Source organism: Oncorhynchus masou, chromosome 18 (assembly GCF_036934945.1).
Source record: "Oncorhynchus masou masou isolate Uvic2021 chromosome 18, UVic_Omas_1.1, whole genome shotgun sequence".
In the NCBI taxonomy this organism is placed as follows: domain Eukaryota; kingdom Metazoa; phylum Chordata; class Actinopteri; order Salmoniformes; family Salmonidae; genus Oncorhynchus; species Oncorhynchus masou.
Window position 1 is genome coordinate 71777478 of NC_088229.1, and position 11551 is coordinate 71789028.

Here is an 11551-nt window from a genome sequence, read left to right on the forward strand (position 1 = left end):
AGATTCTCTGGTCTGATGAAACCAAGATTGAACTATTTGGCCTGTATGTCAAGCGTCTCGTCTGGAGGAAACCTGGCACCATCCCTACGGTGAAGCATGGTGGTGGCAGCATCATGCTGTGGGGATGCTTTTCAGTGGCAGGGACTGGGAGACTAGTCAGGATTGAGGGAAAGATGGATGGAGCAAAGTACAGAGAGATCCTTGATAACCTGCTACAGAGAGCAGATGACCTCCGACTGGGGCGAAGGTTCACCTTCCAACAGGACAACAGCCCTAAGCACACAGCCAAAACAACACAGGAGTGGCTTTGGGACAAGTCTCTGAATGTTCTTGAGTTGCCCAGCTCTGGTAGGAGACTTGAAAATAGCTGTGCAGCGATGCTCCTCATCCAATCTGACAGAGCTTGATCTGGATCTGCGGAGTAGAATGGGAGAAACTCCCCAAATACAAGTGTGCCAAGCTTGTAGCATCATGCCTCAGAAGACTCAAGGCTGTAACTTCTGCCTAAGTTGCTTCAACAAAGTACTGATTAAAGGGTCTGAACAATTTTAGAATAAGGCTGTAACGTAACAAAATGTGGAAAAAGTCAAGGGGTCTGAATACTTTCCGAATGTACATATACTAAAAAATCTAAGCGCAACATGCAACAATTTCAAAGATTTTACTGTGTTACAGTTCATATAAGGTAATCAGTCGATTGAAATAAATGAATTAGATCCTGATCTATGGATTTAACATGACTGAACAGGGGTGCAGCCATGGGTGGGCCTTGCAGGTCATAGGCCTACCCACTTGGCAGCCAGGCTCAGCCAATCGGAATGATTTTTTTCCCCACAAAAGGGCTTTATTACAGACAGAAATACTGCCGGTTGTGAGGTCAAATGGACGCACTGCCAAATTCTCTAAAACGACATTGGAGGCAGCTTTTGGTAGAGAAATGAACATTCAATTATCTGGCAACAGCTCTGGTGGACATTCCTGCAGTCAGTGTCATTGTGTTGTGCAACAAAACTGCACATTTTAAAGTGGCCTTTTATTGTCCCCATCACAAGGTGCATCTGTGTAATGATCATGCTGTTTAATCAGCTTCTTGATATGCCACATTTTTCAGGTGAATGGATTATCTTGGCAAGGAAGAAATTCTCACTAACAGGGATATCAACAAATTTGTACACAAAATTTGAGAGAAATACGCTTTTTGTGTGTATGGAACATTTCTGGGATTTTTTTTTCATTTCAGCTCATGAATCATGGGACCAACACTTTAAATGTTGCGCTTTATATTTTTTGTTCAGTGTACATACATACATACATACATACATACATACATACATACATACATACATACATACATACATACATACATACATACATACATACATACATACATACATACATACATACATACATACATCTTTTGATCAAAGATGCTGTTTTTGTATCTTGTTAGGTCATATATTCTCTACAGAAACCTAACAAAGTTATGAAAGATTCTACTACTCCATCTTCTCTTATTTGCAGAGTGCTTGTGTTGGACAAGGGACAGGTAGCTGAATTTGACACTCCTTCAATACTTTTATCCAAGAGAGGAATCTTCTATGGAATGGCTAAAGATGCTGGACTGACACAATAGCCTCTCCTCTACACATGTATAAAACCTATTGTGCCTTCTGGCAGAAAACAGAGTGCCAGTGAATGTATCCTTTCATATGCTGTGGTCTACTGCGAAACCAGGATGAAACACTTTTTTTACATTTTATTTTAAAAACTTTTATAAAGAGTGAGTTTCAGGATGAATCCAGCTATTTTTGTACCATATTGTTGTTGTTGTTATTTAAGCTATACATTTTATTATTAAGAGATGTCTGATGGGGAAGTTGGCTCAGTTCAATGTGTGATTCCTTTGTGGACCGTATAGGCAAAAACTTGAATTCTCTACCACCAAAATATGGAAGATGATAATGCCTTTATTAAAGAAATGAAGACTGCCTTGTTGATGTTTCTGTGATAGTTTTCATAAAACATGTTAACTACTCTGGTATAACCTACTCTACAACAGCAACATTGTTAGCAATGTAGGGGGAAACCAATGTAGAACATTTAGCTGAAAACATAGGAATTAACAGGATTTATGGTTTGATACATACAGACTGTCAACACAAGAGCATACATACATGGACCATATGGCCGAGATGAATTAACACTGGAATATTACAGCCTGCAGGTTCGTAGCTTCCACCCCTTCATCACCCACAATCACACACCAACTGACACTTACAATGTACCTGATTGACTGCTAAATAATATTATTTTCTTGTATTTAAAAAAATAAATATATTATGTCTCTGATACGTTAGGCAGCAAGGGGCTAAAAAATAGCCCATAGTAATATATGTAGCCTTAGAAAAAGGTTCATAAATAATTTGCTAACATCAGATAACATTCATATATTGGCCATCTCCGAGACTCACTTAGATAATTTATTTGACGATACAACATCTACAGAAGAGACAGGAATGCTTATGGGGGAGGTGTTGCTGTATATATTCAGAGCGGTATTCCTGTAATGCTTAGAGAGGATCTAATGCTGTTGAAGTGTTTAAGCCTATTCTTTTTGGTTGTTGCTAAAGGCCACCAAGTGTTAATAATCCGTATCTAGATAGGTTGTGTGAAGTGCTTGATAGTGTATGGGATGTGAACAGAGGTCTACTTTCTTGAGGACCTGAATATTGACTGGTTTTCATCAAGCTGTCCACTCAAAAGGAAGCTGCTCACGGTAACCAGTGCCTGTAATCTGTTTCACGGTATTAATCGACCTGCCTGAGTGTTTACGAATAGTACAGGAACAACATTATCCACATGTATTGATCAAATGTTTACTACGGCTGCTGAACTCTGTTCTAAAGCTGTATCCACATCCATCTGATGTAGTGAATTAGTGGTTCATATCCAAAAAAAAGACAAGATTCCAAAAACTGGCCTTAAAATAGTCTATAAGAGGTTTTGTAATGATTCTTATGTTGAAAATGTAAAAAAATATGTGTTGGTCTGTAAGTAATGAGGAACATCCACATGATGCATTTATGAAACTGTCTCCTCCTATTAAGAAACAAACTTAAGGCTCTGTGGATTGATGAGGAATTGAAAAGCTGTATGGATGAAGCAAAAGGAATGGCTAGTAAGTCTTGCTGCACAGCTGATTGGCAAACTTACTGTAAATTGAGACAAGAAGAAACTATTATGAAACTAAGATAAATTATATAAAGTATGATGGAAAAAAGCATTGGAGCATTAAATGAAATGGGTGTAACCGATGTGAAATGGCTCGCGGTGGTGCGCGCTAATAGCGTTTCAATCGGTGACGTCGCTCACTCAGAGGCCTTGAAGTAGTTGTTCCCCTTGTTCTGCCGTGGCGCGATGGGTAACGATGCTTCGAGGGTGGCTGTTGTCGATGTGTGCAGAGGGTCCCTGGTTCGAGCCCAGGTAGGGACGGAAGCTAAACTGTTACATGGGCATGAAGACTAAATCAACTCAGTCTTTCATTGACTCAGATGGCTCATTCAACAACAACAAAAAACTTTTAATGTTGCCAATTACTTGAATTACTATTTCATTAGAAAAGTGGGCAAGCTCAGGCATGAAACGCCAACAACAAATGGTGAGCCGTCATATTCGTGCATATAATACCTAATAATGGAAGAAAAGCATGGTCATTTGGAATTGTATGAAGTCCGTGTGGGAGTGGTGAAAAAATGGTCAGTAAAGACTAACCTCCTGGCATTGACAACTTCGATGGAAAGCTACTGAGGAAGGTAGTGAACTATATCTCCACTCTAATTTATCATATCTTTAATCTGACCCTGGAGAAAAAGTATTTATCCTCAGACCTGAAGGAAGCTAGTCATTCCTCCAACCGAGAATGGTAAACTATTTTTTCCAAAAGTTTGCTAAGAGCTGGCAGCAAGCTGATTGGTCAGCTGTTAGTCTGGTTCTAACAGCCGACCAATCAGCTTGCTGCCAGCTCTTAGCAAACTTTTTTGGGGAAAAAAAAAAACGTGTTTGACCAGATACAATGCCTCGCTGACTAGGACAATGTACTCCTTGTTACAAGCAAAGTAGGAGGCTGTTGTCACTCAAAGTTGCTACTTCTCTTTGAACAACAGAACAGGAACTTTTCCAGTTATATTATTCCTATTTTCAATGTTGTTCCTTGACATGTTCTTGTCTGCTATTATGTCATGTTTTGTGTGGACCCCAGGAAGAGAGGCTGCTGCTTTAGCAACATCTAATGGAACCTTCTAATGGAACCATCTAAACCTTCTACATGAAATGCCTCACCGACTAGGACAATGGAGTCCTTGTTACAAAGTAGTGTTACAAAGTAGTGTTACAAAGTAACAGCAAAGTAGTGTTACAAAGTAGTGTTACAAAGTAACAGCAAAGTAGTGTTACAAATTAACAGTAAAGTAAAGTCACAAAGTAAGAGGCTGTTGTCACTCAAAGTGACTGTCGTAATTCATTCGTTTTCAAAGTGTCAAGCCTGCTCACCTGGAAGCTCTCCCGAACCAGGATTGTTGACCACCAGTGAGGTAATTACATGAATGCTGAAGTTACTGCAGTCGAGCACTAGAGGAGGCCATTTAACCACGCTCCGTCGTACCTCGCAGCACAGACTGTACCTCATAGGCTCAGGCGTCAGTACAGATGGGAGCCGGTGTTGTCTAACTATGTTCCCTCTTGGTGTTGCTAGCGCCACGGGCTTACCAACTGATCCACACAGGACCACATTTACCTTGTAACGATTCCGCAGCAGCACTGTCCTGAATGCAGTAAACACACTAAAGCCGCCCAATGACTGACATTGGACCTTTCCTTCAGTGAAAATAAACCAATAAACGTTCATTTGAAACGTCATGTCGATTCACACAATGATAGTGAATCTGCCCCACAAACATCGAGAGCTCCGCTGATATTTTGCCTCTTATAGTGAAGCTTACTCCTGACTGCTGTGATGGATTTCGTTGATTTGATGTGGTCTCTCAGGATGAAGTTGCTCACAGATCCAAGGTCAGTTTTTATGTTTCCCCAAAAATTGATTTGAGGAGAGTAAACTGATCCTAGATTTTAGGCCTAAGGGTAGGACAGCTCCCGATCTCTAATGGGACGGGAGTTTATCCCCAGATTGCTCGAAGCATGATGCCTCCAGCTCCACACCACAGAACAACAGAGCTCTGTGGTGTTCTGGGGACGACTTGTGGCCGGCTTCTCAGCAGTGTTTTCCTGCATTAAACTGTGTGTTGTTCTAACGTCAGGCCATAAGCTACCGAACACCCCCCACCTCCCCACCCCACCCCCACCCCCTTCCTCTCAGCCACCCAACACCAAACGCTGACAGGTGATTGGTTCAGCTGACGATGGAGGAGCTCAGAGTAGAGCCCTGCACTGGCAAACATTTTAAGCCTGAGCCTTACCCATGCTTGTGACATTCAGGCCCTACTCAGGCCCAATTGCTTCTGACAAATTTAAAGGCCGGACCTGCCTGAAATCAGAAATAACTTCCTCCGTTAGTAAATCCATTAGCTGCTCCTCTCTCTGTCACTGGCTCCTGCACGCTGATCGCTCTGCATGCACTCTGCTCATGGCAGCTCGTGAGTATCCATAGCATTGGCTCCGCTTGGGCTGCTCTGCTCAGTGAAAAGACATAAGAGAGCAGTTAGTTGTATAGTTACTTTTCGTCATTGTAAACTCCAACTCAAGGAACAGCTATTTTCTGTGAAATAATCTCACCTGTTTTATATTTGATGAGGTTGAAGGGCTTCTGACACCTTGTTATGATCTTAGTCAGGCATCTTAGTCAGCATCTTAGTCAGGCATCTTAGTCAGGCATCTTACATCTTAGTCAGACATCTTAGTCAGACATCTTAGTCAGGCATCTTAGTCAGACATCTTAGTCAGGCATCTTAGTCAGGCATCTTAGTCAGGCATCTTAGTCAGGCATCTTAGTCAGACATCTTAGTCAGGCATCTTAGTCAGGCATCTTAGTCAGGCATCTTAGTCAGACATCTTAGTCAGGCATCTTAGTCAGACATCTTAGTCAGGCATCTTAGTCAGGCATCTTAGTCAGACATCTTAGTCAGGCATCTTAGTCAGACATCTTAGTCAGACATCTTAGTCAGACATCTTAGTCAGGCATCTTAGTCAGACATCTTAGTCAGACATCTTAGTCAGACATCTTAGTCAGAGCACCAGCCACTGGCACATCTTAAGATCAATTCAGGATACATCTTAGTCAGAAAAAACATCTTAGTCATATCATCTTAGTCAGCAACATCTTAGTCAGACATCTTAGTCAGACATCTTAGTCAGACATCTTAGTCAGACATCTTAGTCAGACATCTTAGTCAGACATCTTAGTCAGACATCTTAGTCAGACATCTTAGTCGGACATGACTGTACTGCACAACAGAGCACCAGCCACTGGCACAGCTTCAAAATGTTAATGATCAATTCAGCGATACCTGAGCCCTAGCAACACGTAACAGACAGAGAAACATTTATGAAACAAAAACAGAGATCAAGAAACACGGCATGCAACAGATGTAGAAATATCATGCAGACAGAGAACAAGCAACATGTAACATGCAGACAGAGAAACATAGGACAAGCAACATGTAGCATGCAGACAGAAACATTTTGCAAGAAACACGTAGCATACAGACAGAGCAACATATAACAATCAACACGTAGCATGCAGACAGAGAACAAGAAACACGTAGCATACAGACAGAGAAACATTTCGCAAGAAACACGTAGCATGCAGACAGAGAACAAGAAACACGTAGCATGCAGACAGAGACAAGAAACACGTAGCATGCAGACAGAGAACAAGAAACACGCAGCATGCAGACAGAGAAACATAGAACAAGAAACACGTAGCATGCAGACAGAGAAACATAGAACTAGCAACACGTAGCATGCAGACAGAGAAACATTAGACAGAACAAGCACAAAACACGTAGCATGCAGCTACAGATAACATGGAGAGCTGCAACACACAGCTAGGGATTACATTCACAAGTCTGATTGGCCTTGTAGCCACAGAGAGATCAAGAAACACGCTTCCACACCTAGCATGCAGACAGAGAAGGTGTGATATGAAATGTGTGTCTGACGTATTCCAGACATGGGAGGCTCTCACAGGGAAAGCAGATTGAACAAGGGAACTAAACACGCAGCATGCAGTTTAACAAAAGTACTGAGTGGAGAAAGGCCATTAGAATGCGTGGGTGAAGCACAAGACAAACAGGAGCATGCAGACTGAGATGTAACATACAGTTTCAACTAGCAACACTTGAAAGCCATAGACAGACTGAATGGGTTTTAAAAGCAACATGGGCCCAACTAGTCAAGCAGTATGCAGTGGGTGGAGACAGATTTGAAAACATACCTCTGTAGTCAAACAAGCAACATCGAAATTATCTAGGTTGAATTTGCAGACAGAGAAACATGATGCCAATGACAAAAGCAACACATAGACATGTAGACATCAGAAACATAGGACAAGACAACACAGTAGCATCAGACAGAGACACAAACATCTGGACAGTAGCATCAACAGCTGGAGCTTCTCCCCTAACATAGACATAGACAGAGAAACATAGGACAAGCAACAGTAGCATGCAGACAGAGAAACATATAACAAGCAACACTTAGCATGCAGACTGAGGAACATAGAACAAGCAACACTTAGCATGCAGACAGAGAAACATAGGACAAGCAACACGTAACATGCAGACTGAGAAACATAGGACAAGCAACACGTAGACAGAACACCAGCACAACAAGCAACAAATAAAATACATAAATGCAACAAAGTGCTTCCACACCTGACAAGCTACAGATAACATGGAGAGCTGTAGCTTCAGCTGACACATAGACATCTGGCTCAGTAGCCATGATCTCCATGTTTTTTGTGAAGGTTGATATGTGGTGACACATAGACATCTTAGTAGCATCAGTGTCTGATGGCATCAGTGTATTCCAGACATCTGCTCAGTAGCATCAGAGGCTTCTCTGACACATAGACATCTGGAAAGCAGATTGACATAGACATCTGGCTCAGTGCATCAGATTCCTTGACACAAGACATCTGGTTCAGTAGCATCAGATACCACCAGCTTCTCCCCTGACACATAGACATCTCAGTAGCATCAGCAGACTTCTTGTGACAATCTGCATGATACCATGGACACATAGACATCTTTAGCATCAGGGAGCTTCTCCCCTGTTTAACAAAAGACACACAGACATCTGAGTAGGATACCAGAGGACACACAGACATCTGGCTCAGGCCATTCAAGACATGCATCAGTGGGTGACATCTGGCTCAGTGCACAGATACCAGAGCTTTTTAGACAAAGCATCAGGAGCTGACACATAGACATTCTGAGCATCAGATGTACACAGCATCAGATACCAGTTTGACACATAGACATCTGCAGTTTACCAAGCTTCTCCCCTGACACATAGACATTTGAAAGATACCACCTGTAGCTTTTGTAGACAGACTGAATGGGTTTTAATGACATCTGCTCAGTAGCATCAGATACCACCTTGGGCCCAACTAGACATCTGGCAGTATGTTAAGTGGGTGGAGTATCGACACAGACATTTGAAATACAGTAGCATCAGATACCACCTTTTGATACATAGACATCTCTGTAGCATCAGATACCAAGCTTTTGATACATAGACATCTGGAAATCAGATACCATCTAGCATCAGTTGAATTTGGTTATTTAAGTCTCCCCCCTTTTTAGACACACAGCAGTAGCATCAGCTGGAGCTTTTTAGACATCTGAAATCAGACCTGGAGGTTGGAATCATATGATGCCACAGACATCTTCAAGCATCAGATACCACCTGTAGCTTCTCCCCTGACACATAGACATCTGGCTCAGTAGCATCAGATACCACCTGGAGCTTCTCCCCTGACACATAGACATCTGGCTCAGTAGCATCAGATACCAGCTGGAGCTTCTCCCCTGACACATAGACATCTGGCTCAGTAGCATCAGATACCAGCTGGAGCTTCTCCCCTGACACATAGACATCTGACTCAGTAGCATCAGATACCACCTGGAGCTTCTCCCCTGACACATAGACATCTGGCTCAGTAGCATCAGATACCACCTGGAGCTTCTCCCCTGACACATAGACATCTGGCTCAGTAGCATCAGATACCAGCTGGAGCTTCTCCCCTGACACATAGACATCTGGCTCAGTAACATCTGTTGCCCTCTTTGTGAAGAACATGTAGACAGTTTTATTCACATTGAGATGCAAACACGAATCACTGAGCCACTTTGTAACCTGGACCATTCCAGTAGTGAGTTCTTGTGCAGCTTGTTGTTTACTCTTTGCATGCACATATATCACTGTATCATCTGCATATATTTGAACTTCAGACCCAGTACAGACAAAAGGCAGATCATTAATGTACAGGCTGAACAGGAGGGGCCCCAGTATTGACCCTTGGGGCACGGCCACATCATAGCTGAGAGTGGGCAACAGCTCATTGCTCACTCTGACACACTGGGTTCTACCTTCAAGGTAAGATTTCATCCATCTCAAGGCATCGGGGGAAAAGTTGAACTCTGGTTTTGTGATGACAATCTCATGGTTAACTGTATCAAAAGCTTTCCTTAGGTCTAGTAATACAGCCCAACAACAACGCACCCTTTGTCCATATTGGACTTCACATTTTCCAGAAGAAAGCAGTTGGCCGTTTAAGTGGAGTGTTTCGCTCTGAAGCCAAACTGCATGGAGTGTAATGTGAAGGGGCTGTTGTTGAGGTGGGCAATCAGTTGTTCTGCTACACACTTTAACAACCTTCCACACCACAGGTAGTATACTAATAGGCCTGTAGTTACTCACGTCAGCAGGGTCATCTGATTTAAAGATGGCCGTTATTATGGCCGACTTCCAGAAGACAATGCATATGTCTTCACACCCCAGAGTTAATACTAGATGATTGTGGACTACAGGAAAAGGAGGACCGAGCACGCTCCCATTCTCATCGACGGGGCTGTAGTGGAGCAGGTTGAGAGCTTGAAGTTCCTTGGTGTTCCACATCACCAACAAACTAACATGATCCAAGCACATCAAGACAGTCATGAAGAGGGCACAACAAAACCTATTCCCCCTCAGGAGACTGAAAAGATTTGGCACGGGTCCTCAGATCCTCAAAAGGTTCTACAGCTGCACCATCGAGAGCATCCTGACTGGTTGCATCACCGCCTGGTATGGCAACTGCTCGGCATCCGACCGTAAGGCGCTACAGAGGGTAGTGCAAACGGCCCAGTACACCACTGGGGCCAAGCTTTGACTTTCTGATTATAAAAATAATTATTTAACTGTGTGTTGGTAGAAGATCCAACCATCCTCACCTGCATGACAGGAGTGTCTTCATTTCTATCAATCACAGAGGAGTAAAGGAGGGTGTGTAAAGTAAGAAATCTCTCCTACGTGGGATACCTGACAGAATGTGTCAGAATGTTATTGCTTCCTCTTTATCCATCAATCACACTTTGAATTGCTTTGGCTGGTGAAGGTGTGTGTTTCTGCACCAATACACACACACAGAGAGAGAGAGAGAGAGAGAGAGAGAGAGAGAGAGAGAAATGTGCCATATCACTGCTTTAGGCCATTCTGTCCTGAACTGAAACCTGCAGTGCTATATGTTAGTTTGTCAAGACAGTACCTGTGGCCAAACTTGTTGAAATTATACGTGACCAGCCCAGGTTCAGAATATTCTAAATCAGAATATCAGACTATAGATTATATAATTGATTGTTGCTGAAGTGGTAAAAACAACAGATGGATGGTTACAGCTGTGAAAGCTCTAATAACGAGTGACAGGAGATGAATGTGAATCGTATGTTGGTTGAAAACGTTGTGAAAAAAACCTACAATCCCCCTGAAAGCGTTACAATGGTTAGACCGACTGTAATTCTTCATACAAACACACAGCTATGCCTTGAATTCTCTCGCGTGGCCTCCGTATCCTTATCAACTGTTCAGGGATTCAGGCAGAATAGTAGATACATTTAAGAGAATTGAATGTGCATTCGTTGAATGTTTATTTTATGTCAGTACCATTGTTGTTGATGTGCGTATGTGTTGGTTTGTGGGTAATCTATGGAAAGGGGGGATACAGTTGAAGTCGGAAGTTTACAGACACCTTAGCCAAATACATTTAAACAAAAAAAAATCACAATTCCTGACATTTAATCCTAGTAAAAAAGTGCCTGTCTTAGGTCAGTCAGGATCACCACTTTATTTTAAGAATGTGAAATGTCAGAATAACAGCAGAGACAATGATGTATTTCAGCTTTTATTTCTTTCATCACATTCCCAGTGGGTCAGAAGTTTACATACACTCAATTAGTATTTGGTAGCATTGCCTTTAAATTGTTTAACATGGGTCAAACATTTTGGGAAGCCTTCCACAAGCTTCCCACAATAAGTTGGGTGAATTTCGGCCCATTCC

At 42.3% G+C, this 11551-nt stretch overlaps 1 protein-coding gene across 1 annotated transcript in view; it reads left to right on the forward strand.

Annotated features, from left to right (window-relative positions):
* Nucleotides 1-1988, forward strand: part of LOC135505224 (ATP-binding cassette sub-family C member 3-like) — a 35596-nt gene extending 33608 nt beyond the window's left edge. Inside the window, 1 exon segment of the mRNA XM_064924406.1 lies at nucleotides 1522-1988. Coding sequence (XP_064780478.1) covers nucleotides 1522-1633 — 112 coding nt within the window. The 3' untranslated portion in view covers nucleotides 1634-1988.
* The last annotated feature ends 9563 nt before the right edge of the window (nucleotides 1989-11551 follow it).